Below are 27,698 nucleotides of genomic sequence, written 5' to 3' on the forward strand. Positions count from 1 at the left end.
GGTTCCAACAGCAGAACGACATGAGTGTCAGCACACTGACAGATGACTTGGCCTCTGCGGCCTGCTGTACGGAAATAAAAACACAACCAAGGTTCTAGATTAAAAAAACAAAAAGGTTTATTTAGTTTTCTTTTGAACCAGCATTCAACACTCATGAAATCAACAGGCAGTGCTCGTTTCCATGGTGATATGGGTGGAGCTAACACAGGAGCTGCTTGATTAGTTAATTTTCTATAGACACTTTACAGAGAGCCATTCTGATTGGCTGGCAGTCATGTAAAAAGAAAAAACATTTAAAAAAAACAAAGACAACATCCTGAGAGTTTGTCAGCTGAGAAAGTGCAAACGGTGCTCCGATCAGTACGGCTGCTTCTTGATGAACCTCGTGAACATGGCGAAGGCAGCAACAGGTTTATCCGATGGAACCATGTGACCAGAACCCTGCAGAACCAAACAAACCAATTACCAATGCAAAAAATAAAAAAAATATCTCAGCATCCATGATGATGATGATGTACCTTTACAGTGAGGAAGGCCAGGTTGCTAAATTCTTTGACGAAGCCTCCAATCTGACGACCATCTTGACCTTCATAGATCCATGGACGCCTCTGGACCTCCACCTGAGACACACAGGGTAACCAACCTTAAAGACTATTCTACTATAAACACCCAGAGGTTTCACACCAGGTTATCAAATAACCATGACAACGGCGCCATCAGGCACTAAAGAAAGACATAAAATCTTTAAAACAATTCAGAAAATATCCATTTATCACGCAGAGCCTGCTAGAAATCTGCTCCTAACAAACGAGTTTGACCAACCAACATACCTCTATATTTTAGTGAGATATGTTATATATTTAAAGTGAAAAGGTTTTCTACTCTCCAAACCAAGTTCTTTCACATATGGGCAACAATGCACCCTTATTACACTTGGAGACGAGGGATTGTCCACAGCTGAGGGATCTATATAGCCGACTAGTGAGGAACTAAACCGCTGATCTCAAAGATAATTATTATTATTACCTGTGAGAAGTAAAGAGTCTCTTAGATAAGAAATATGCATATTGTTGTGTATTTGTTGTTTCCATGTCAATAGGTGTTACGTTATTAGGCCAATAAAAGTGGTTTCAAAGTTGCATATAACTGTTATTTGACTAAATGTATTCACTTTTAACTCAGGCTTGTTGCATATTTTTACTGAAGAATTACAGCCTGCTGACATATTTATTTTTGTCTTTAAGCTTTTTTTGGCTCAATTTGTTAGTCAATAGCCTCTTGGTGGATATTTACAAAAACAACATCATGTGACCAGGATTAGGTTACCGCACATGCAAAGAACTGGTCAACAAGCCAAAGCAATGAGTGTAAAAAAAAAAAAAAAAGGCTTTCATTAAAAAAATAAAATATGATGTTTGATTCCAGGACTAATAAAACTCCAGTCGAACGCTTAAGCTCAAGAAGAATTCTGATGTCGCAGCAAAGTTGATAGACACACAAATTCACATCCTTGCTAGCTTTGCTACTGGTATTAGCAGCATTTTTATGCCATGTCCTTCGAGCTGTCGGCAGGTACGGTTATTTATTTAGCAGCTGCACTAATGGCCACCACCTGCCTTCTGGTAGTTCAGCAGCACTGCCAGTAGATGGCGCCATGTCTGGTTAATTCAACTCATCATGCACAGTGCTGAGGTTTTATTTAGGCTCAAAAAGGATCATCAAAAGACCATCAGAACAGCCGGCTGTAGTATATAGCCTTATTTCATCATAATAAATTAGAATTAGGTTATGTTGGTATAGGCATATCATTTTAGTATATAAAAAATAAAGGTGGATTAGTGCAAGCTGATCTGTCAAGATTTGCTTCTCAGCTTTTTTCTGATTTATACTTCCAGTCCCAGAGTTAAATGATGACCGTTACCTGCTGCTGCAGAGACTCCACGAACCACTCGTCACCCATGAAGTTACAGGCCATGTCCACATCTCCGTTGTATACCAGGATCCGGTACTTCTGCAAGAAGCACAACACATATCGGACATGACAACTGAGCACCTGGAACCAAACCAGGACCAGGCCCGGACAACATTGCAGACAAAACTTCCTACAGAAATCTGACTTCCTGTTAACACAGGAGGTTCCAGGTGATCCGGTGGGTAGAAACTGCAACAGCTAAATGATTCTCAATAATGTTTGGATAAAAAACAGGAAGTTACAGGTGCTGCGGTGCGTTCACTGACCAGAGCTGAAAGAAGTTTCAGGTACTGCTTCTTAACATCCATGTAGAGCCGCCCATAATTCAAGTTTACTTCGGAACTGCAACACCAGACAAAACGGGTCAGAAAAATGACGGGGGGACATGTCCCTAAGAGACAGGCGAGACCATTACCTGCAGACAGCCCAATCCAGTGCATCTGGGCTGATGTGCAGAGCTTTCCGCACATATTGGTTGTTCAGGTAGAGGCTGGAAGGGGTGGAGTTGGTGCATGGTGGGTCCAGACGGACGGAGAGGTGCAGAGATGCCAGACCAAGTAACTTCTGCAATCAGAGAGGAAGAGGAGCGGTGAGCAGGTGAGTTGGCCTCCAACAGAGAGCAGGTGAGTTTATGCACACCTGGTTCCATTGCCGAGTCCACTGATGGTTGATGAAGTTGTTCCCCAGATCTCGGATCACCAGCTGTCCGCTTTCGACACTGAAAACCCAGAAGCCATCTAAGGTTCACCGGGCTGAACATCCAGAATACACCAGGGTGAATTAAACCAGCTCACCTGAGTCTATGAGGGACTCCACCAGCACAGGGAGCGTACAGGTTGTAAATGTTGAGTCCTGAACTGTAGACGATTTCTGTGACGTCTGCCAGCTAAGAGACAGAGAGATGACACCTTTGTCAAACATCCGGGTCAGCTTGGTTCAATTCACTTTATCTATATAGCGGCAATTCACAACACATATCATCTCAAGGCACCTCACAGTTCACCAGGTCATACAGTCAAATTGATTCAAAGTTCTAAGGAAAAACCAGTTGATTGCATCGACTCAAAGGCAATCCCTCACACCAAGCTTGCTTGTAGCGACAGTGGAGAGGAAAAACTCCCTTTAAGCAGGAAGAAACCTCCAGCAGAACCAGGCTCAGTGTGAGCAGCCATCTGCCGAGGCCGACTGGGGTTCAAGGAGAAAGAAGGTGGCCCCTTCCAGGACACACAGCCAGACAGACGAGCTCTGAGCCAGCTCCCATGTCAGAGGATGAAGAGAGCACATCCAGCCACAGTCAGAAACAGGACTACACCGAAAAACAGGCCAAGCTCCAATATTTATAAACAAAAGTGTTGATGGCAGCAGCCCAGCTGATATTTCTCTCCACGGTGGTGTCACAGCCAAACAGGAACAGACGAGGCAAAGCTACTCTGAGAAAAAGCAGAAGTTGAGACTCACGCTTTCGGTGCAGTTGGGGTTCTTGCTGTTATAGAAGTCACATTTCCCGCTGCTGCAGCAGAACATCTGAAGGTCCGCCCACAGCTTGCTGCCCAGCAGGCCGTGATAGTAGGCGAAGTACACCAGGGAGTTATCGTTAAGCTCGTAGCTTGCCAACCCGTTTCCAACGGCAATACCCTGCAGCACAAGAGCACAATGCATCACACACAGGTGGGGGGATTTCACCAGCAGCAGAACTGGTCAGGAAGTGAGGAGAACCTGCAGGTTCAGGCTGGAGTCCTCCATCACTCTCTCAGCAAGCGTGGGGATGTAGATCCCTCCGTAACTTTCTCCAGTCAGGAAGAGTTCCCTGTTGTTGAACTCTGGAAACAGCCGGAAGAACTCCTTCAGAGCCAGGTAGTTGTTCATGGACACCTGCAGACGCAGAACATCTGACACACCTGACAACCAACCACAACCAGCCTTGGAGATGAGTCACTGACCTCACTGTCGTTGGTTGCGTATTTCTTATCGTCAGAATACGAGAAACCGACACCAACTGGAGACTCCAGGTACAACATGTTGGCAATCTGCAGGTGAGCAATGAAACAATCAGTTTTCAGGACTCTGTTGAGGTAACTACATCCCACAGTCACATGACCTACCTTGTTCCAAGAGTAGGGGTTGTACTGCAGCGTCACACCGTCATCCTGGATCTGAAGACGATGGCGGATGTCAGACAGTGCACAACGAATGAGTTCTACAGGTGAGACAGTCGGGATCTGGCGTTACCTACCAGGAACGGTCCATGTTCAGTGAGCAGTCCATCCAAGGAGCTACAGCCAGGACCGCCGTTCAGCCACAGGACCACTGGGTCGGACGATGGTTTGTTCTGGGACTCCACAAACCTGAGAGTCAGAGCAGGTTTAGGTAAGGCAGCATCAGCCAGGTGAGGTGCAGGAGCTGAGCATCAGCACTGACCAGTAGTGAAGGTGTTTTCCATCAGGCAGGTTCAGATAGCCAGAATACTGCTTGAAGCTCGGCTGCTTCTGGAGACCAGGAAGGAAGGTGATTTCATCTTCAGCCGGAGCAGCACCAGCTCCTAGCAGGAAGGTCAGGAAGAACCACAGGAACGCCGGCATCTGCAGGAGAAACAAGCAGGAAATGACGACTAAAGCTGAACTTTACAAGATATCTTTTAGAGCTGGTCATATGATCCCTAACTAAACAGTCCTGGAAACAGCAGCACGCCTCTCCACCACATCCTTTCCTTTTACTTTGACAATCGGGAGTACCGTTTCCATTCTCATGTAAACTCATATCCAGTTAGACTTGCCCAGGTGAGCCAGAACATCTGCCAGATGAGAGGCCGATAAAAGGAACGAGGAAGAGCAGCTTCGATTGGTTGAGCAGACAACTTTTCTGCGAAAAAGCGTTTCTCTTAAAGGTGGGGTATATGATCCTGGATAAACGGTTCCTGCCAGCTACATTTTTGAAAATACACACCTTCAGCCCACCCCACGAAACCACGCCTCCAAATTACATGAACGCGCCTGCTGTCAGTCGAGAATGTTCGGATGTTCCCGAGAACGAGAAAGAAACAGGCCGAGACCTCGCGAGTGCACGTGACTCGGGATGAGGCGAGAAGCTCATGTCTATTACTAGCTAACCACAACATAACAGGCTAACTTCCATGATGGCGTCGTCTTCTCCTAGTACGGTAAGAGTGTTGAACAATTCAATATGGTCGTAAACAAGTTGTCACGGTTGTCATTTCAAGAAGTATTGATTAGGGTGACCAAACGTCCGTATTTCCCGGGACATATCCGTATTTCACGTCCTGTCCCGGGCGTCCCGGGTTTTTTTTAGAAAGTGAGGAAATGTCCTGATTTCACTGCGCACGACGCTCCGTGTGACGTAATCCCTGAGCCGCGTCAGTGCAGGCAGCCCTGTTCTTAATCAGAGGCTCTGTTCAAAAACCTGGGCTGCATCCTCCAAGGACGCGGTCTACCTAGACTGGACCCTTCGAAGTCCTTGAAAATAAGGAGACCACAAGAGTTCTGTCTGTAAATTCGAACAGGTCCTCCCTTCAGCGGCACTTGGGGGGGGGGGGGGGGTGTCACGAGTCTGTGAACGCGCAGGGGGGAGGGGTGGGGAGAGCTCAGAGCTGACGGTTGATGGGCGTGCCAGAAACCAGTAGAAGTAGGGATGATAGTTACTTCTATTGGTTTGCGTTTTCCTCTGACTACGCCCTCTACACTGGACTAAAAGATTTCGTTTTTTTTCCAAACATTCTATCTCAGTTGGCGCAAGAGGTTTTCAATCAGTATGGTAAAAACATGCTCCAGAAAACATCACATACCCCACCTTTAAACCAATCAGAGGCTGAACCTGGCAACATGTGATCAATAGTTAGACTTTAACAGGGTAGGACGTCCTCCTTGGCAAAGGTTTGAATATTTCTAGATAAAAGTTTTGTAATGGTAAACAGACCAGTGCCACAGGCTTTAATGAGGCGTTAAGTTAAGGGAAATTGCCCTTGTTGCTCTGGAGTCCTAAAATTGCTCCTTGCCTTCACAGCATTGTTTTATTACAGCTTTATTGCTGACAAGACATGACAGAGTTCATCTCCAGCAGTTTCCTTCAGAACCAGAGGGCTTTGCCCCCACAGCTGAATCAGGGGCTGAGTTGCCTTTACCACCTCGGGGAAATGGTTGCCTAGCAGTTAGAGCATTGCGCTTAGGTCCTGGAGGTTCTGAGTTAAATCCCACTCACTCCCACCTCTCTGGGTTCCTGAGCAAGATGCTTAACTCCAGACTGCTCTCTGGGTGCCACACAATGGCAGCCCACTACTTCCCAAGGGGATGGTTTAAATGCAGAGGGTGAATTTCCCCATTGTGGGACAATAAAATTCACATTAACATGAATTCAACACACTGAAGTAAACAGATTAATGGGGGCAGAAGGTGTCTTTCAGTCATCAATGCACACATTCAGCGACACACAGGAGCTCTATCAGGCTGGGCTTCGTTTCATTCACAACACCTGTCCTATCAATGAGGAACCAGAATATGAAATACTTTAATAATCCCAGGGAGAAATTACTTTTGTTACATTACTCCATATTTAATAGAGTGACTATAGGACTAGTTTGATCTAACACAATTTCATACAATATATATCATTAGGGGGTCATCAGTTTCGGGGTCCTTGGCCTGGAAAACGTTAAAGGCCCCTGCAATAAAGACCTCCCGCTGGTTCGCTGCTGATCCCAAACGGACCGCTAGGGGGCGGTGCCAACACGGCTTTCCTTCAGGGGGAAATTACCGTTTCAGTTACCGTAGACTATTTGGTCACGTGATATGTTCGCTTCAGAATAACTAGATGGTTTTTTTTATTTTTTAAGGGGGAAACTTTAGCTTTAACTTTAACTCTGTGACAAATAAACAGAAATTTGGTCAGAAGTGGAACCGGCAATAAACCCTTCAGTTTAGAATTGTCAGAACATTGATAGAACCGGTCTGACTGAACTGACGGCGTCCTGATAGAGAACAGAAAGAAACACGAGTTACCCGGAAACACCCTGAGAGCCTCAGAACCAGGCCAGGAGCGGCTGAGACTCTGCGATAAGGTCCAGGATTAGTTAACAACAGCTAAACATACCGGAACCCAGCTGGGAACAGAACCCTGACCCAGTAAAGACTTACCTTTCAGAGCCCACCTGTCCGCGCCCAGCAGTCCCTCTGATCACTGCAGGTCATGTGACTGCAGCAGGTCACGTGACAGTGTTTTTCAAGCCAAAATCACGTGTTCATTTAGACTTTATGGGTCCAGAACAGGATCAGCTGATTTATACCACATTAGTAGGAACTGGTAAGGTATGGGTCAGAAACAGACAAAGAAATAAGGAAAATATATTCAAAGTGCCAAGTTTTCCTAGAGCAAAAGAAATATAATTTAAAATCCTTTATATCTTATCAAATAACTTTTTACACGGAAAATTAAACCAGAAGAATAGCTTGTGTTGATTATGTGAAAAAGGGAATCGAAACAACAGAAATTTTAATTATTTATGTTTCATCTAAGTTTTGGACTTTATTTTCTCCCTTTTACTCTTTTAAAGTTGGGTTATTTCTGAAAGATAAAAACATGGAATTTCTTTTATACAACTTGATTCTGTGGGCTAAGATCTTTATTCATTACTGTAAATATATAGAAGGACTAAAGCCCACATTACTGGATGGACAAATTAATTCAGAGCATTCACGATTTCCTTTCAAATTAAACAAAGTTACAAATGCGCTAAAACTGGTCTATTCCTTGATTGATTTATCCATGTTACTCAATTAAGCTATTTTCTTCTCAGTTTACTTTTAATTTGATATCAATGTTTATTATGATGTGCTTTAAGCAACCTCAACACTTAGTATAAGATATAGGTTTAGGTTACACATCTGAGTCAGGTCAGACTGATATCAGCAGGAATCTCGCGAGAGTTGAACTTCATGCCTTCAGAAATAATTGGGATTAAAGTCAGAATTCTGACCCTTTTTCTTATGTTACATAAGTAATAAAATGTAAAAATCTGTTAACTTCTCAATTTTGTATAGGCTTGTTTTGAATTAATAAGCAAATGACTGAAACTAGTTATCAAACAATCTGGAACCAATATGAGAGAAAAATGCACATCTTACATTTAATTAACACCTTTCAAAGCCAAACTTAAACCATAACTAAAGTAAACAAAAGCATAATAAAAACAGCTATTTTATGAGATTAATAACTGGAAATCTTTATAAAGTACAATTTCCTTGTAATGTTATTTCGGGTTTTTTGAGGTATTGAGTTTGAGGTATTGACTGGAAATATATTTTTCTTTAAGGAACTGAATATTTTGAATTAAAGAAAAAAAACTGCACATAATGGCATAGAGAACAAAAGGTTATGAGTTATCTACAGGAATTGTGAACTTTTACAGTTATTAAACAGGTGATTTTTGTTTCACAGAATTTCTCTAAATTTATACATTTCTCTCAAGAACTCATTTGAGGAAATCACTTTATAATGTGGTTCTTTAGAGGGAACTGTTGGGGGGCAAAATGTAAGATTTTTTTTTTCTTTCTATAGGTACAGATCTATTAAATACTATAATATGTGCTAACTTGGTGCTGTGATGTTAGGAAAAGTTTTTAACTGACTGAATGAGGATGTTGCGGATGCCTACTTCTACTTCCTTGTAATTTGCATTGGAACAACCAATTCAATACTTTTCAAATTCCTCTAAATTAAGAATGGTGCAATATTTTGTCCAATAAGCACATATTTAACCAGATTATGGGGTATTTGATCAGTTCCCCATACATATAGATCTTCTATCAACTTAATATAATTTATATTCAATACTGGGAAGTTCTAGTTTTGTTTAGACAAGATTTTCCACTGACCGCAACAAACCCTGCTGATGAAAGGAGAGTAGTTAAAACAGTGGATACTTTACAAATCACATTTCAGTAACTCAATACCTTACATGGTTGTGAAATACAATTGTCTGCATAAGAAACTAAATTGGGCACCTTTCAAACAAAAGCACTTAATTATACTCTAGCGCTGTCAACAGTAAGTCAGGAAAGTAAAAATATTTTTATATACACAATATACATATATTTGCATGTGAACCATGTATATATATATTTTTTAAGAGCTCTTTGATAGGGACTAGAGCCATCTAGTTTTCACTGTTCTATAATTTCTCTAAATAAAGTAAAACAAAAATATTTATCACATTTACAAATCAGGACATCTGTCTGGATAAAGATGCTCAACCCCAGACCCTAGGCCTGGGAAAATGTCTGAATTACCTTTAAATTCAGTATATTCCTGACAAAGACCTGTTTTATTGTCTTCATATTGATTCGTTTACTTTCTGGTTATTAATTCCCAACCCTTTAATGGCTGAGATTTAAATAGCGATGGCCAGTAGCTCTGTTAACAAGATAACAATCTTAACGTAGAGGAGAAAGGCAGTTTAATATTACTATACACCAATGAATAAATGTTCAAATTCCACATTTCTAACATGGGGACATGAATACATGTTCCACAGAATCAATTGCTTAAAATAAAAACTTGACAATTTTATAATTACCAGCATGGTTTAGGATTTTGGAACTGCTTGCACAAGTGTAATAGATTAAAATGTTTCAGTTTTTCCTCATCCTTTCCAGGTATTGTTCTTAGATCAATTCACAGAGAGAATCCAAACATGCACTGTCTGCTTAAGTATGAATCATTATGAAAGAACGTTAAGTCTCAAATTAAGTCTGTCATGGAACCTGAGCCATTTGGATGCAAACATTATGAAGCCCTGAATCAGAAACTTAATCTGTTTGGTTTGTGAAGCTCATCACTGGACAACATCAGCTGGAGGAACCACAAACAGAACGGTTCTGGTTCAGCAGATCCAGATCTCTAGTCTGAACCGAAGCAAAGATGGGACTCCCCGTCAAACTCGACCTGATCTATGACTCATTTGTTACCATGGAGACTCTAGAAAACACAGTCTGGACAAATTTTAACAGAGAACACTTTATTAAAAAGTAAAAAAAAGAACATCTATACAACAGGTGAACGTCAGCTTCTTCACGGCCTGGGGGGAGGTCTCATTCCTGGAGGAGGGGGTCCTAGAAAACCAGAAGAGGTCACATGACCAGATTATAGTAGGTAATTGGTATGAGCAAGTGTGATCTGTTTGGCTGCTCAGCTTACCTCTCATTCCAGGGGGCGGCGGCCTCATGCCTGGAGGGGGCATTCCCATCGGAGCACCACGACCCGGACCAGGAGGCATTCCCATTGGAGGACCCATCGGGGGCCGCATGCCAGGAGGCGGACCCATCATCCCTGCAGGGGACCAGAGGACCGTTTAACAGCCTGATCTACAGAACCATCAAACACTAGATGTACCAGTAATGAATGAGGCATCTTACCTGGAGGAGGCGCGGCCCGGGCCATTGGGGGCGGGGCCCCTCGCCCAGGTGGGTACTGTGTGGGAGCCCCTGCAATGCTGGCTCCTGCTGCCGCCACGGCGACAGTCCCTCCTCTGCCCTGCGGGGTCATCACCTGAAACACACAGAACCGATCAGAACTCCAACACCCACCGCTAGACTCTCTCCAGCTGCATCACCAAGGTTACCTGCTGTGACGGCCCGCCCACTCCTCTGACCGGCCCTGCCAGACCGGCCGGAGCCTGAGGCATCGGAGCTCCTGCAGGAACCCCACGACCCGCCGCCCGACCCACACCAGGACCTCCAGCCACACCTGCCAGGGGGACCCGGGCGATCCCGGTCTGAGGGAGAACACACAGGTTAGCACAAAGGAAGCTAAAGGAAGGGTTCTGACTGTCGACAGGAAAACACTCACGTCTTTGGGGGGCGGGCCTTCTACAGTCATGGAGACCAGGTTCTCCCCCCTCAGCAGAACCAAACCTAGAACTCTCTTCTCCTCACGCTCTGGTTGTTTTGAGTTCTTCGGCCTGAGGGAGAGAATCTGTCAGTACCCAGCATGCATCAGGGCAATGGGAACATTGCCTTCCATTAACCCGAAGCTTTTGCCATAGCCAACAACCTGGAGGCTTTTAGGCAACAACATTAGAAGTACCAGCATCCATCTTTACTTAGTAAAATAACACACCACCTTTGGACCAATCAGAGCTCAAAGAAACAGGATGATGAAACGTGAACCCAAAAAAACCAAGCTTACTTCACCAGAAAAGCTTAGATTTGGTTTCTTTCATTGTTCTTCACACTAATATCAGACCTCACTGAGCGGTTCCTGACTCCAGAGGGACCCGTATGAGCAGACTGAGAAGGCAGACATTAAAGAGCCAGAACCAGGGTCAGAGTGTTTTCATCAACAGAGCATCAGAAGAGAGGAGAGGAAAAAAAAAAGACAATGGGCCAACTATCAGGGAACAGGGAGATGATGTAAAGCCAATTGGACGGTTCAGACTGATGACTAGATATCTAGATGGCGGTGTTTATTATGTTGAGTTGGGAAAATTTTGATTTGTTCTGGAGGTAAAATGATCAGAATAGGATTGTACACCAGAATATTCTGATCTGCGTGTTTCCATGATACATTTTTAGCTATTTTATTTCATTTAATGACATCCATAAAAACAGTATAATCCTATTTTGAATTAATTTCAATCCAATTAAGAAAATGTGTGCATGTAAACAGAGCTAATTTTTCTGTATTGAACACTATCAGAAATCATCAATATGTGCTTTTTTTTATAAAAAAAAAAAAAAAAAAAAAAGCAGAGCAGCAGCACAGAGCTGCATCAGCTGTCACAATTAGAAACCAACATTTGTTTGCTGGCTGATATTTAAGGTCGATATTAGCATTTTGTTTCACTACCAGTAGATGCGTGCATCAAACTCACGTGTCCACATTTTTACAGCAGTAGAACCGATTTAGAACCTTGCAAAGTCCTTTGTTGTTCCTCTTCATATTTACTTTGTTTTGGTTTGGTTTCACCATGAGGTTTTTAATTATTGAAAGCATGAGTCCTTTAAGGACTTTGATCTGACCAGCTCTGGCTTTAAAATACAGGTTCTGGATGAATCCTTCATTCGTGCTCACATGTTCTCACTGCTCAGTTTCTAAATGTGTGTTATCAGCAGATAGGAGGATTAAGTCACTTTTCCACTAAAATTAGCAGGTTAATCCGGGTTTTTCAAACGTGGCTCAAGATTTTGGCTCCCTTCCCAATGGCCAGAAAAGAAGTTTGACGCCCTGCTGGCAAGCTTTATGGCCTCCGTCTCCCACCACTGCATGTCTGGTAACACCATGCTGGGTTAGCACCAAACAAGGGAGAGCAACATGGAAAGGAGCCAGGGTGTAGCAATTTTGATTTCTTGTTTCGCTCTTTCGTCCCTCTGAATCTTTCCCTGGAACAGCGCCATATTAATCAAATATAAACAGAGTTATTTTGGCACGTTTGATCACTGGCAACTGACAGTCGTGCATTGACATCTGTACATTGCGCTTAATGGAGTCAAGTAAATTAGCAGTTCAGCCCGACTCTGATGTTCCCACAGCATCCTAATCAGAGCAGAGCTATTTGAAGTCGATTTTAACCCGGGTCACTTGTCGAGTAATTTGACCCAGGTCAGAGAGCTGTTCCAACTGCCACCAAAAGCCAATTGTTTTTTTTTTTGCCAAATGGGCACTGGAAATGGGCATTATATTCCCAGAGATGCTGGAATGTTAAAAGCTAAAGTTCTGCTATTAATGACAGACCTCATGAAAAATCAATTGGCACCAATTAGACTTTAGTTTAAAAATTCTGAATAGAAGATTTTCTAAACAGAACCAGTGTTGAAAATGATAAATGTTTATTGGCTACCAACCCAAACATTTAAGAACATCACATAAAAAAGCATCGTTACAAATGATGCCAACACTGACGGAACCAGCAGCTCAAGCTGGGATCCTAAGCTTGCTCCCAAGTTCTACAGAGTGACACTCATGACCCGGTCAGTAGAACTCAGCAAAGTGGCCATAAAATCTTAATCTAATATAATTAAAATTTATAAAAAAAAACACTTCATTGTTCTTTATAGGATATAGACCACATTCTTCAAATTTGTAAACGGGAAAACATTAAAGAAAATAGTTTGGATGATCAAACCCAACTTGTTATGACTAGAAATTTATCACAATAAACGATCCCTTAATGTTGATGATACTGTCATGTTGTAGCAGACCCATAAATATGCAGTTGGACCTTCAGGGATGCTGATCAACATTAGAGAAAATATATGAAGGGACGGTCCAACCAGAACGTTTCCAACAAGACAAAAGCGTCAGGCTGACCCAATACAAGAAAGATGGTCAGTACATCAATGCAAACTCTAGAGTCTAGAGATACTTTGGAGCCTCAAGAATCTTCTGAGCTTTAGCTTTTTAGTCAGTTTATTCATCAGTTGATCTAGCAGTGAAGTAAATTAACATAATTATATATTATGTTAAAATACTTTGTGTAGAGTATTTTAGGAGGTTTAGACATTTGCTCCTCCTTTTAATTGTGGTTGAAACAGAACTTTTACTGGAGGAGTTCCAGTCTGAGCAGTTTTCCCAAACTTTATGAATCTTCTTAGAGTCCATAATTTAATGCTCAGCTTTAGAATCTATTTCCACAACGATTCACATGATCATAGCTCCACAAGTTCTGGTTTATTTGATGTTCGATTTAATCAACCCATTTCTTTTTATGGTAGTTCTTTAGTGCATCAGGAATTAAACTTTGAGGGCTCTGTTTATCAAGTGGAAAGACACCCAAGGGGAGCAGAACTTGGACCTACTTGATCTTGCGGAACTCGTCGCAGTCACACAGGATCAGGTTCATGTGTTTGTCGAAGGCCTTGAAGGTTCCGATGAAGATCCGACCATCCTGCAGGATGCACCTCATCCTGAAGTCTATGTGCTGCAGCATCTTGCTGCTCTTTCCCACCGTCTGAGAAACAATCAGAGATGGTGTGACATTATTATTACATCAAAGCATTTGGAGGTCATCTGTAAAGGTGATGTTATGATGCCGTTCCAAGGCCTTATAGGAGCAGACCTTCAGTTCCTTCCTATTCCCACCCTTATGGATCAGAACCTTCACCAAACTCACCTGAAACCCTGACCCAGAAAAGCAAGTTCAGATATCCAAGTGATTTGGAACCAGCAGTTCCCTGCTGAGGTTTAATGAGGTCCTAAACTTTGTTCTCCTCAAACCGATTCATGATGTCTTATATGTGTAAAGAATTTTTTTCTTTTACTGGACTTGGAACTGATCAGAGCCAGCAGAACTCAGAACCACGGCCTGTTTCAAGTGACACAACTACAATATACTCCTAAAATTAAGGAACTATTGTTACAAATCCTCATGGATTAATCTACAGCTTCCTCACTCAGACGACTAATGCAGCAGAACTTCTTTAGAACCTCACAGTGTCTTTTGTTTTTGGATTTATATTTTATTTCTGCTTTCACCCATAGAGTGTTGAATCGGCTGCAAACATGGATGCGATGCGGACTCTTGACCAGACGTTCTAGATCAGTGGTGGGCAACCCTTGAGGGCTGGTTTCCTGCAACATGATTCATCTTTGATCCAACACACCTGAATCAAATAGTTGAATTGCCTCCCTAGTATGCAATCAATTGATTCAGGTGTGTTAAGTCAAGGACATCTCCAAAAGTTGCAGGATACAGGCCCTCTGGGACTGGAGTTGTCCTCCCCTGTTCTAGATAAACCCTTTCCTCGTGTGCTCTGATCCAGAACCCCCGTAAGAATCATGCAATGTAGGATCAGTTCAGGATCATTCACGCAATAAAGAACGGGAGCATCTGTAACAAAGCTGGACAGGACCAGAACAATTCTCTACTGGTTCAGCGTAAGAAACCCAACAGATCCAGTTATCTCAGAACCCTATGTGGTTCCATTGTTTCACTTTCAGAGCCTGGTACCAGAGATTAAAATGCATGTCTTACACGAACCCGTCCCCGTCTGTTTTATATCATTTATTACCGGTAAATATAATTTCGGACCCAACTGAATCTTCTCACCCCGAAACGCCAGCAGCAGCCTGAGCTAACCTACTGCTGGAACCAATACAGGCCCCACTACAAAGAACCACGGGTAACTACAGAAGGCAAAATGTGTACATGGGTTTATGAATCAAAACAGGTCTAATTAGTTGAGCCATTTATGTTTTAGGTCAAATTTCCAGGTATATAGTTCAGTTTTGATTCATTCGGAGCTCTCCTGCAACGTCCCGCCAACGTCTCTCCAAACGGCCGCCATCTTTGCAGCAAAGTGTTAAAAAGTAAAAATTCTGATCAATCTGAGAAGAATTGACTCATAGGAACAAGGTCCAGAAAAACTCACCATGTCTGCGGTTCTGATGGGTCCGATTCACAGCGGATTCACCAAACCAAATTCCAAAAAATGGACCCGCGGATTCGCCGGGCCTTTATTGTAAAGAACAGGAAGTAACGTAACAAGCAAGAGCTTCCGACTGGAAACGGTGACAGTTAAAAAGTTCCTACATGATCAGAGCGTTTAAAAGTTAAAGTTGAAGAATGGTCATTAAAATGGGGATTTAAATTCTCAGTGGACAAGACTAAAACAATGTTCTTTTCAAGGAAGAAAATTAATGATGGTAAATTAAAATCATATAATCAAGAAATAGAAAGAGTGAAGCAATTCAATTTTTTAGGAGTTCGGTTTGACGAAAGAATAACATGGAATATACACATTCAAAAAATTTTAGACAAATGCAAGAAAGTAATAAATATTATGAGATGCTTAATTGGTAGAGAGTGGGGAGCATATAGAGTAGCACTAAAGAATATATATACAGGATTAATTCGATCGGTGATAGACTATGGAAGTATTGTGTATAATTCAGCAGCAGAGACAAAACTTCAAAAACTGGATCGGATTCAATATCAGGCATTGTGATTATGTACAGGAGCAATTAAAACTACTCCAACAGCAGCATTGTTAGTAGAAATGGGAGAAATGCCACTTGCATTTAGAAGAGAGCAATTAACATTAAACTATTGGGCTAATTTAAGGGGTCATAGAAATGATCACCCAACTCTGCAAGTAATAAAACCCTGAAGGGAAAAAGAAGTAAAAGATATTAGAAGTTTTGGTTGGACTGTGCAAGAAAAAATAACAGAATTCAAAATAGATCAGATTAGTATAAGCCAAACCGTTCCATTATCAGTTATACAACCATTGATAATTACAGATGCTAGGGTAGATTTTACTTTGTTGGAAAGAAGAAAGGATAAGAAATTCATATTAAACTCATATATAGTACAGGATTATATTAATCAATATTATAAGTATGTAAAAATTTATACAGATGCCTCTAAAAATATAACAAATCAAATAGGAGTAGCCTTTATCGTACCAGAATTTAATGTTAAAATTAGGAAAAGGATAAGTGATGGACTTTCAGTTTATACGGGAGAAATGATTGCAATATTATTAGCTGTTCAATGGGTGGAAGAAGTTAAGCCATTAAGATCAGTCATATGTTCAGATTCTAGTTCATCTTTAATTAGTTTGCAGTATAGTCACTCAGAAAGCAGGCCAGATATTTTAATAGAAATTCAACAGACACTATATAGAATAAATATGATGGGTTTAGTTATAAATTTTGTATGGATATCGGCACATTATGGAATTAAAGGAAATGAACAAGTAGATAAGGCAGCAAAAGAAGCTGCTAAAAATATGTCAGTGGATTTATTTGTTAATTTTAGCAAATCTGAAGTTAAAATGTTAATTAAACAGAAAATAAAGGATAAATGGAAAAACGAATGGGAGAAAGGAAATAAAGGACGTTGGTTTTATAAAATTCAAAAGAAAATTGGAGAAATGAGAAGAACAGAAAGAACAAGAAGAGAAGAAACAATCATTTCTAGATTGAGGTTGGTCATACCGGATTAAATGGTACTCTGTTTATCTTAGGAAAACATAGGGATGGGAAATGTGAATATTGTGGGGTAGATGAAACAGTTGAGCACGTGATGTTATACTGTAACAAATATGAGGAGGAGAGAAAGCAATTCATTCAAAATTTGAGTAAAGTAAAAGTTAAATTAGATTTATTTCAATTATTCAGAAGTTATTCAGATAGTAATATTTACAGTATAGTATTTCGATATCTAAAAATAACACATTTATATAATAGAATTTAATTCCTGAGAGTCATTCTGGTCCACACTCCATTCCAGTAGATGGCGGAAATGCATCTATCTGTTGTTTGCCAACCGCCAAAAATATCAAAGAAGAAGAAGAAGAAGAGCGTTTAAAAAGAAAACATTTCAGACCCAAATACGGTCCCCTGGGGTCAAAATTAAACAGCAACATACGTTTTTAATAAAGTTAACTGTTTCATACGGACATATATGCAATATATTAATTATTTCCTAAATTAGAATCTAATAGAACCAAACTGACTTTGGAGTAATGATACCTGTTATATTTTTAGTCGAACATTAATATCGCACCCATGTCCATCACATTACCTACAAAAACTGTCAATTTAACACTTTTGAAGGATTAAATCAATGTTACGTTAAGATTTATTTATGTAGTATTAATACAATTTCAGAATCAGAATAAACTTTAATGGAAAAGTTTGAGTGAAGAAACAAGGAAATAGACTCCAACCATAATCAACTGTACAAACAAACAGGAGAGTATAAAGAAAAACAGTCAAAGGGATAAATTGCACAAGAAACAAACAAGGATACAGCATGATGCAAAATTCTGCAGGTCCCTGCTTTTTTAAATAAAAAAGAGGAAAGTCAAGCTGTAATAATGCAAAAGGCCATATTTGTTGCCATATACGTTGATCATGTCAGTGCTAATGGAATATAAGTGTTTCAATAATAGAACCTTATAGAATGAAAATATATCCTTTTTTGTCCTACGGGATAAATTTAGGTGTGGCATATCGGAAGATATGAATCAAATGCTGAAAAAAATAGAATAGACTGTACAATATACAAAAAAACTGTTTACAAAAAAAAAGACTGTGCAGCTATCAAGATGGCCTGATGGAGAGATTAAAGTCACCCAAAGTTGGCTGACAAAAAATGCATCAAATATGCATCATACATGCAGGAACAGTGGAGGTAAACATTTCTATATGCAGCGTGGTGATGCTGGACCTCTTCACTGAGATGCATAAGTAAATCTCTCATACAGAATCAACAAAAACATCATTAAAAACACTTTAAAACATTTAAGTTGTGTAATTTTCCCTTGTAAAAAACATACAAACTTGTAGGCAAAGGCTAACAGAGAAAAAATATTTTACAAAAAATGTAATAAATGGATACAGTTTACAAAGCTGGAAAAAGAACATAAATTACCATACAGGACTGATTTCAGCAATGACTTTTGGAGAGCTTAAAGGGGAACACCGTTTCTTTTACATTTTGGTGGGGCTAGTTTACTAGGCTACCCCCCCTTTCAGTGTCCACCACATTGGATCGGTCCATTTGCTGCACATGTTCAGAAATGTCCAAAAAAAAGCAGCAAATTCTTTGAAAACAAACAATGCGAAGAGCAGTGTTGCCAACTTAACGCTTTTGTCGCTATATTTACTTTTCAGAACCCTCCAGCACTTCTATATTAAAAAAAAGCGCCTTGCACCAAATCTAGCAAATTTTTTCTACTACTGGAGACTTTGGCAACAACATAAGCAGTGAACTCTGCTCTCCAGAGCAAGTAGATTTGTAAGCCCCTTTCCTCCTCTCCTCTATCTTGTCTACTGTCATGATTCCTGCAGCTATTAATCATGGCTTGTCTACAGTGAAAAGACGGACTCTGTTTACATTTTAATCTTGCCGTCTCCTTTTTGCAAACACAGGAAGGAGCAATCAGTTAAGTTAGAATGAGCTTAGTGATTGGAAAATCTTCGGCTACATTCACACTGCAGCCTGAAGTGACCCAAATCCAATTTTTCTTTGCCCACATGCGACCTGGATCTGATCTTTTCATGGCTGTCTGAACAACACAGATCTGATTTTTTCATACCACTTGGCTATGTGGTCCTGAATCCGATACGAATTGGATCTTTTCAAATGCAACCTTTGTCTGAATGGCCAGGTCACATCCATCTGACCTGAACGCCATTAGTTACCAACATAGGTCACTATTCTGGGTCTTGCTATGAAGAAATGGTAAGACAAACAACAACCATGGCGCACAATGAGGTGGAGAGCAGTATTTTTTTTAACCATCTTTAAAAGATTATGGTTTTAGATTTTGGAAAGATCGCTAGATGCGCTCCAAATTCCATGTTCACTTCCGTAAACACGAAGCATGCTGGCTTGTGACGTCATTGCGTCCTCTACTGCACATGCAGGACACTTGCATGTTCACAAAGGAGATCACATACAAGTCGCATATATTTGGAAACGTGAACGGCAACGCAAAAAAATCAGATTTCGCAAAGAAATCGGAATTGAACATCAAGGCCTGCAGTGGGAACTTAGCCTTTGATTCTTTTTGAGACAGCATTGAAATTCACCTGAGTACTATGCCAATATAAAAAGGGTCAAAAGAAAACAGAGAGAGAAAAATAACAAGAAAAGGGACAAAAGGTAGAACAAATTATGTATGTCTATTCTATTACAATTTCTGTATCTGTATAATGGGTCTGTTTTATGTGTTGTCTTCACAGTTCAGAGGGCCCCATGCCTGTCTTTGCCTAGGGCCCCAGATTTCCTAAATCCGCCCCTGAAGCAGAGGACATCTCTGGCTCTCCCGTCCTCCCGCTTCTGAACAGTTACCATGGTAACAGAGTTCCCGCCGCTGGTCGCGCGCCGCACTGGAGAGATGGTGAGTCACCGCGAGCTGCTCCGGGAGCGCGACGTTAACGGAGCAATAACATCCACGACCGACACCAGAACCGGAACATCGAGCCAGCCCGGACCCCTGGCATCGAGGCCGGACCCGCCGACGTCCTGCGGCCGCTGGACGGATCACAGCTAGGATCCGCAGTGACGTCACATACGGCTGCTGTCGCGTCGACTTTGATCAGGGCACATTGTTGCTGCATCCAGCTGAGCCGCCACCGCTGTTGCTGCTGAAGGCCAACATGTTGCTGCTGCCGCAGGGAGCCTGCTGAGCAGCTGAGCGCCTCATGGAGAGTCTCCTTCAGCATCTCCACGGCCCTGCAGGTGAGCTGCCTGCTGCAACCACCTGGTACATCAGCTGAAAAATGGAGCCACAGAGGCCCTAAATGAAGGATCCAGAATGTAATCTGCAGGTTCTGATCCGTAATGAAACATTCATTTGGTTGGTTTTACTCTGAAATAAATCTAATTGTTATTAGAGCAGAATTAACATTAAATAATCTCAAGATGCTTTTAGAAATCATCAGGATGGAGCCAGTATCTCAGTTTGAAACCTTCAGCTACGGGAGACAAAAATACACCATTATGATTGTTTTTTATTCATTTAAGTTTTTAATCACAGGCAAAGTTTCTGAATCAGTATGTCATACTGTCTTTAGCAGGTTCCTGCTCTGCAGAACATGAAGCACAAACATACGCCATAGCTTCAGTGTAAAACAGCAGTCATACAGGTATACTTGCAGGTATAGTTGCAATAGCAGCTGTCAAACACACTTCTTAGAAAGTGTTTGTGTGAGGATGTTCCTAATACGCTGTGGAAGGTCTTTCCAGGCGGGCTGGAACAGAAAAATATATTTTGTTTGCAGGTTATAGTGCCAGAAGTCTGCCAGACCTCAGGGTTTAGCTGTTGTCTAGATTGGGTTAAGTGCCCCAGAAGTGCTGCTTTGTTGATTTTTTAAAGTTTTATATACCAATGTTCATTGAGTAGTTTTAAAAGGTAAAAGCTTTGGAGAGTAAAAATGTAAAACAGTTCTTGTCATGATTTTGGCGCTGATGGCTGGCTTGATTAGTCATTTTATTCACCTGTCTAGCTCTGCCCTGTTTTCTAATCACTGCTTATCTGATCCACCTGTTCCAGCTCCTATTTAAGATGCCTGTTTCCCAGCCATCAGAGCCAGATTTTTCTTGAGCCTTTGGTGTTGAGAGTTCTCTAGCATTTCTGTAGTGTTCCGATTGCTGGACCCTGATCCATTTCTATATTTGGGCCTTTGAGCCTGCTTGCCCCTGTCTGATCTGTTTGCCTGACCTGTCTTCGGACTCCTATGGGATTCTTCTGTGGACGGAACCTGGATCTGTCTCTTGACTTCGTCCTGTGGATTATCCTGCCTTCCTTTGTCAGCTCGGATCTGATCTCCAAGCCTTCAAGGCTTCCGCGTCTGTAACTCTCTGGCAGCGGCCGCTGCGTCTTGTCAGCCGACCGGCTGGAATCATCCTCGTTCTCTGGGCACAGACTGAACTGTCAAACCAGGTTACTGACTCACGCGTTCATAATCAACCTCCATCAGATTATCGTGGTCACTAACCTGTGTTTCTCTCTTAGACGTTCCTGTTATAGATGCCCAAGACGCAGATACGGCAAATTCACAGCCCGTTTGTTGAATAAAGTTTTTCAGTTTTTCCACTGTTTGTCTGGGTCTTCTGTTCTGAAACTTTACAGTGCCTTCCAATGACCCCTGTTTGTCTTATTAAATTACATTTTTTTTAAATAATTATCAGTCTTTAAGTAGTTATTAAAAATACTTTTAATTACACATTGCTGTAAAAACATATTTGTATTGGTCTGATGTAATATTCTGATGTGCTGTAAAATGTTCACAACAAAAATCACAACTTACAGAAATAAATGCTTGAAAACATCCGCTTGAGTGGATTTAATCTATAAAATGTGTTTAGTAGTGATGGAATTAATGAAATAAAGGAACTTTTTAATATTTTCCTTTGATGAGTATAGCTGTGTTGATATGCTGATGATATTCAGCCATATTTCTCTGTAAATCCTGATGAATTATACCAGTAAGGTCGACTACAGGCATTTATTTAAGACATTAAATCCTTTATGAGTTTATGTTTATTTTCCTGTAGGATGATTTGACCTAATTATATCTCTCATATGTCTCTCAAGATGGACATCTTGTTTCCTGGATAGATGGACAGATTTCCACCACAGTCTGACTGATCAGCTAACCTGGACTCAGGTGTGTTTATAAATTTGTCTCCACAGATCTCCCTCTGATTTCTCCTCTTTTTAATCTATTAAAATGATTATTGTGTCATTTATTTTCAGGTGATCCATTGTGTTAAACCCAGCCCCCAAAGATCTTCAGGTATAAAAAATGACCAATAAGATGAACCACCTGAAAGAGGTAGAGGCTGGCCGGGAGTTTGAAGGCAAGGTGAGATTTCCAATCATGTCTTACTTCAGATACTGTTGTCCTTCACTGTCTCTGCCGAGGAGTGTGCTGAACATTCTATGTGAAGCTGAAAAGGCATCTTCTTTGTTATTGAATTTAACTTGTGATTAGAAGCAGAAATTGTAAAACATCTGATAGAAGAATTATGTTTTTGGTTTATATGTTTGTCTTGTAGTAGCTGCTAAAACAGTGAAGCATTTTCATATAGGGCCCAGTAGGAGTAATTGTGGTGCGTTCAGAAACTAACAGGTTATTGTAGCATGTTGGAAGGTAATGTTTTTTTTTTGTGGTGTACTGAGGGCCACTCTGTTTATTGTTGTGCGTCGTGTTCAGGTTGAGACCTGGGCTCAGTCTCTGGTCTACACTGTGGAGGAACTAGAGTGTAAAATCTGCTACAACCGATACAACACTCGCAGCAGGAAACCCAAACTGCTGGGCTGTCTGCACCGGGTCTGTGCCAAGTGTCTAAAGAAGATGGTGGACATGGGTGAGTTTACCTGCCAGGTGTACCGACACTAACATTATGATCTAAGCGTCTGTTCTGCTGAGGTTTAAATCCGGGATTTCTTTAATTTAAGATTATCATCATTTAATGATTCTCTTTCTGCTTAAAGCAAAACCTCTGATGATGGAAAAGATGCCAGAGAATGCTGAAGATTTCATTGCTGCATTTTTAGTTTTTCTCATCAAATATCAAAATTGTGACATTAATGATTCCAGGAGACTCTTCACCAACAATCATCTGCTGCCCGTTCTGCCGCCATGAGACGTATGTCCCCGATGAGGAGGTGAGACACAGCCAAAGCAGCCAGCATACCATCCTGTGTCACAGTATGTAGTCTGCTCTAGCTACAGAGCTCTGGAACATCACCTGCAGATTTTCCTTTATTTTTCTCTGTTGGTATTTTCTTGTTACTACTAATGATATGGTATCCCAGGGGTTTGCAACCTTTTGCTCCTCAGGGCTTTCACTGCAGTCCCTAACAAGTAAGGCCAAGGGTAACATGGAACTAGAATATCTTTTAAGCTACTTAGAAACAGCTTTTTAATGAAAAGTCTGTAAAACTGTATTAATAAAATTGCAGTTTTTAGTTTCCTGTTTAAACCCTATGCACTTGAAATTTTGGCATGCAAATAATTTGCATGGATTTTAACCATCTCGCTTCCCCGATAAATCAAGGAACTTCTATCCGCTCTTCCTCTAATGTGTTCAGTTTAATATGACAGGCCTTGATTTTACAAAGCAAGTCACGGTGTTGTACTAAATGCGGAAAGCCGAAAAGCAGCGTCTACCTGATCCTGCAGAGATGCTCCCAGTTTGACGAGTACCGCCATCTGCTACAGAAGCTGCAGCCGAATGACGGTCATTTCTAGCGGTGCTTCCATCTGTCCAGGGCCCAGTTTCAGGACCTGTTGTCCCGCATCGAGTGACGGACCATCCTACAGTGAATTTTAACATGAACCCCCCCCCTCCCCTGTACATCTTCACCACTTCTTTCCCTTGTTGATTAATGCTGCCAGAAAGATTCACTAACACAAAGATTCAGAATATTGCACTCTGTTGACAAGTTTGCCTCGCTAATAGCAGTGTTGCTAACTGGTTAGTAAGATGCTTCCGAGACACCGACCACTATCAAACTTGCTTGTGCACCTTCCGCCACAACAACCCTGCCCTCTTGATAAACGACCAATCACATTCACTTTATTTACTCGTGTAAAGTTGTGCACCACGCAGGAGAATTTGGAAATGCAATGGTTGGAACAGCCACTTCCCTACACCTTTATGGCTTAATGCATTTAAAATGTCCTTTAAAATAGCAGAAGATAAATCTGAATAACTTTGATGCAGACATATTAAATGCAATCAAAACAGTAAAGTTTCACAGAGTTCTACTGTGAAAAATAAAAAATAACTGAGGTATGCGTGAATACATAGCGACGCTGGAAAGAAGGGGTTAGTTCAGCTGGTACCAGGCGGTTCAATTTTCGGGGCGGGCCAGCGAGAAGAAAAAATTATTAGAAGACTCATATAATAGCTGCTATCATAGGCCGGCAATGACGTAGCTTGGTGCTAACGATGCTAGTCGGTCCAACCTTAGTAGCCTAACTCTTCAAACAAATAAAAAAGGAATTAAGCAGACAGCAACACACAGTATGGATTTAGTCGGGCTCAGTTAGCGTAAGCATTCCGTTCAGAACTCTTCTTTAAAAACCACCAGCAGTTGATTCAGAAAGCTTCTTTCAGATAAAACACAAACAATACATGTAAAAAGGATCTAATTATCTATTCCACCTCTCTCGGAGCTCTCGGAGAGATTTGAGATATTCTGATGCAGAGTCTTCTCTGCAGGGGTTTCGACGGCCTCCGCTGAAAACCGTCAAATGTCTCACCTTTCGAGGCCCGACAGCTGCGGAAGAGGAAGCTGAATGGAGGTTGGCTGCTTATATGACCTCTTTCACAAGGATGTGATGTCAGGTGGGAATCGCTCCTGCTGACATCACTGACATTTGATACTTAACACTGAACTTCTTTAGGTCCTTCAGTGTTTGCAACAAGATGCAGAATATCTTCAAGAGGTCTTTTCTGAAGGGTGCGATCTCTTCGGCCATCATCTACTGGCATAAAAGCATCCGAGCCAATGAATTATAAAAACTTACCAAGCTAATAAAGAATGTGGGTCTGTTCTAGGAACTTATCTAGAACCTCAAGAGATTATTTTACAAAAGATAATTGTTTATAAAATGAATAAAATTAAGACAGATTTTTTTCAGTCAGAGGTTATTCCAGATCCGGTGCAAGACAGACCGCTAAAGATCCATCCTGGCTACATTTTTTCAATCTACAACTGTTTTATTGAAAAATACTTAGGACATTTAATTTCCCTTTGGGAAAAATAAGTATATGTGAATTGAATTGAAGCAGTCTGAGACTGCTGGCCAGCAGAAGACAAAGTGTATAGTTAATGATAAAGTGAAATTGACAGCATTTTTTAAGGTTATTATGATTAATCTGCAACGTATTTAGCTTATATTTGATATTTCTGTATGAAGGAACTGAATTAACCCATTTCTTTTGTCTACATTTAATATCCCCGTTGAGTCCTTATTCACTTTCCCTCTCTTAGTCACCCTGTCTTCATCTGATCCCCAGGTGTGGCTGATGGAGGATGACCGCCACATCATGGCAGTTCTGTCTTGTCAGGATAGAGCTCAGAAGGAAAGTGTAACAACAGGAAAAGGAGAAGGAGGTTTAGAGGTGGTGTTGACTCCCACTGCTCTGAAAGGTGAAAACACACTACCAGCCGTTATCCTACGTCTTACTGTCTAAATCTAAAGTTCTCGTCTCTGTGTGACCACAGGAGGAGAGGGAGGAGGCACAGACACATCCCATCGTTCCTCAGATTGTCTGGTAATCACCATCATGGAGCTTCCAGATTATTCTCCATCCTCTGAGTCAGTGAGCATGCTCAACGTAGTGGGTCTCTACCGGCCCCCCAGCTTGGACTCTCTGCCCTGCAACTTGCCAACACAGAAATGTCGCGCTTGGACATCCCGCAGTTTTCCACGCTGCCTGTTGGGGGCGCTGTGCATGGTCAGTGATTTTCGAATATATTTTTGCAGTCCAACCAGAAACACACAGATAATATTTGCACCCAGGTGAGCTTGCACAGGTGTGTGACTCATGCTGCTGTGTGTCTCCAGGTATACTTCAGTTCGCTGCCTCTGGGGATCTACCTGCTAATGGTTGGTCACCTGTTGATGGGTGTGGTACTTGTCAGCCTGGTTCCGTCCACACTACTGCTGCTCGTTCTCTACGGATTCTGTCAGTGCATATGTCAAGAAGTGAGGGAGGCGATTGCGGCACGCAGGCTGCCATGACAACGGTATAGGCCACTGTCATGGCAACAAGGACAGTGTGTGCTTCCGCAGTGACAAACAGCTCATATGGCCACACTGACGAGGATTACGACATAACTTTCAAACCCTTCACCATCACAAAAGAGAACTGAAAGCAGAGCCGAACCCTCAGCACATTACCGACCCCATCAATGGAGGACCCTCCCCTTTTTGAGCACCAGCACCCCTATCTTTGCCAAAACCGCCAAACGGAAAAGAAGCAGGACATGTCTTCATTTCAGATTGTTATTATCAGCTGATCATGTCTTATCTGATGACAGGTTCATCATCAGAAATTTGATTAAATATGTAGAGCTGGATAAGCTACTAATTACTATTAACATGTTGCTAATAAGTTGCTGTTAACGTTTGTGTATTATTTATATGTAAATACTGAATTCTGTTCATAAATGCACCTTAAGAGATCTCTGTTCTTAGAGTCTATAAACAACCAACTGCTGTAAAAGAATAAGTTCAATAAAAAAAAGGTTGGTTAAATGTTAGTCTAGCTTGGTCTGGAAAGAAACAAAAGCTTAGTTTAAAGGTACACTATGCAACCGGTGTTGATTTTCCAGTGAGGCTCCCTCCAGAGGGCGAAAGTAAAAGTGCACTGTCGTAAATATGCTCAGCTGTTCTCCTGGTTTCTCCGTCAAGCCAGGCGCGGTTGTTTTGAGCTTAGCAGCGAATGACTAACGCTGCGTTCACACTGGACGTAGCTGGCGCGACAGAAGCAGCGAGTTTACATGCAAAGTCAATGGTTGACGCGCGTCAAGGCGCAGCAAAAGGTCCAGCGGCTCGTTTTGAGCAGCAGGCGCAGCACGTCTGAGCAGCTGAAGCAGCGCGTCGGGTGCGTTTAACGCAGGGAGAGAGACACAGCGCTGATGATCACTCCTCTTAAACAGTTTATTGACGCCTAAATTAACTTAAAATGCAGAAATCTGCCGGCAGAATATGCAGTTTGGATTATTTAGATGAAAAACACCTACCAGCTGCCGCGGTGAACCGCTGCTGATGAAGGGATCCATACTGTCGGCGCCCCGCTGGTATGTGGGGGTCTGAGCGGCTCCGACAGAAAAAATATTGAAGGCAGGATAATAATCTGAATGAACTGACTGCACTGATTACGTTTTCAGGTGTATTTTCTCACTTAAACACATATTAAAACTACTTTATTCCCACTGATCACAGCAAATATACAGTAGCTGCAAGGCAGAGAAAGGATAGTGAAGCTCTGCCCAACGCGCGTCAGACACAGCCAGAGCAGCAAAGCTGCTTCAGCCGCGCGTCAAAACTAACTGGTACAAGCAGCAAAAATGAAGCAGCAGACACGATTTTGCTGCTTTTGCTGCGTGAACGTAGCATAACTGCACAAAGATTGCCACTGTGCTAGCAACGAGAATGCTTTTAACTGGGGGGTGTAGCAGTTCTCGCCGTAAAGCAAGACTGACTCTCACGAGACTTCTGAGCCTGTGGGTGCGGGTCG

General features: G+C 41.7%; 3 protein-coding genes across 4 annotated transcripts; 1 reads left to right on the forward strand and 2 right to left on the reverse strand.

The window, feature by feature from the left end:
- Positions 1-95: 95 nt before the first annotated feature.
- ctsa (cathepsin A) lies at positions 96-7,245 on the reverse strand. The gene is made up of 14 exons (XM_038293196.1): positions 7,117-7,245; positions 4,391-4,551; positions 4,206-4,317; positions 4,075-4,125; positions 3,913-3,999; positions 3,689-3,844; positions 3,431-3,607; positions 2,767-2,858; positions 2,612-2,690; positions 2,388-2,536; positions 2,239-2,314; positions 1,922-2,011; positions 519-620; positions 96-441 (listed from the first exon to the last, which is right to left on the reverse strand). The coding sequence occupies exons 2-14, from the start codon at positions 4,549-4,551 to the stop codon at positions 358-360; spliced, it is 1,416 nt and encodes a 471-aa protein (XP_038149124.1). The 5' UTR covers positions 7,117-7,245; the 3' UTR covers positions 96-357.
- A 2,733-nt stretch (positions 7,246-9,978) lies between these two features.
- Positions 9,979-15,486, reverse strand: snrpb (small nuclear ribonucleoprotein polypeptides B and B1). The gene is made up of 7 exons (XM_038293171.1): positions 15,346-15,486; positions 13,774-13,925; positions 10,826-10,937; positions 10,599-10,751; positions 10,393-10,525; positions 10,175-10,306; positions 9,979-10,089 (listed from the first exon to the last, which is right to left on the reverse strand). The coding sequence occupies exons 1-7, from the start codon at positions 15,346-15,348 to the stop codon at positions 10,049-10,051; spliced, it is 726 nt and encodes a 241-aa protein (XP_038149099.1). The 5' UTR covers positions 15,349-15,486; the 3' UTR covers positions 9,979-10,048.
- Positions 15,487-19,795: 4,309 nt separating this feature from the next.
- LOC119788632 (E3 ubiquitin-protein ligase RNF182) lies at positions 19,796-26,751 on the forward strand. Of its 2 annotated transcripts, none has more exons than XM_038293166.1 (8): positions 19,796-20,171; positions 22,030-22,102; positions 22,192-22,300; positions 22,652-22,805; positions 23,039-23,106; positions 25,470-25,602; positions 25,675-25,910; positions 26,021-26,751. In XM_038293166.1, exons 3-8 carry the CDS (start codon positions 22,241-22,243, stop codon positions 26,195-26,197), a joined length of 828 nt encoding a protein of 275 aa, XP_038149094.1. In that variant the 5' UTR covers positions 19,796-20,171; positions 22,030-22,102; positions 22,192-22,240; the 3' UTR covers positions 26,198-26,751. The 2 variants fall into 2 exon arrangements, with proteins under 2 accessions (XP_038149094.1, XP_038149095.1); XM_038293167.1 differs by having other exon boundaries at positions 19,799-20,171; positions 25,678-25,910; positions 26,021-26,749.
- The last annotated feature ends 947 nt before the right edge of the window (positions 26,752-27,698 follow it).

The sequence above is a fragment of the Cyprinodon tularosa genome, unplaced genomic scaffold (genome assembly GCF_016077235.1).
Source record: "Cyprinodon tularosa strain WSP-4 unplaced genomic scaffold, ASM1607723v1 ctg322, whole genome shotgun sequence".
In the NCBI taxonomy this organism is placed as follows: Eukaryota; Metazoa; Chordata; class Actinopteri; order Cyprinodontiformes; family Cyprinodontidae; genus Cyprinodon; species Cyprinodon tularosa.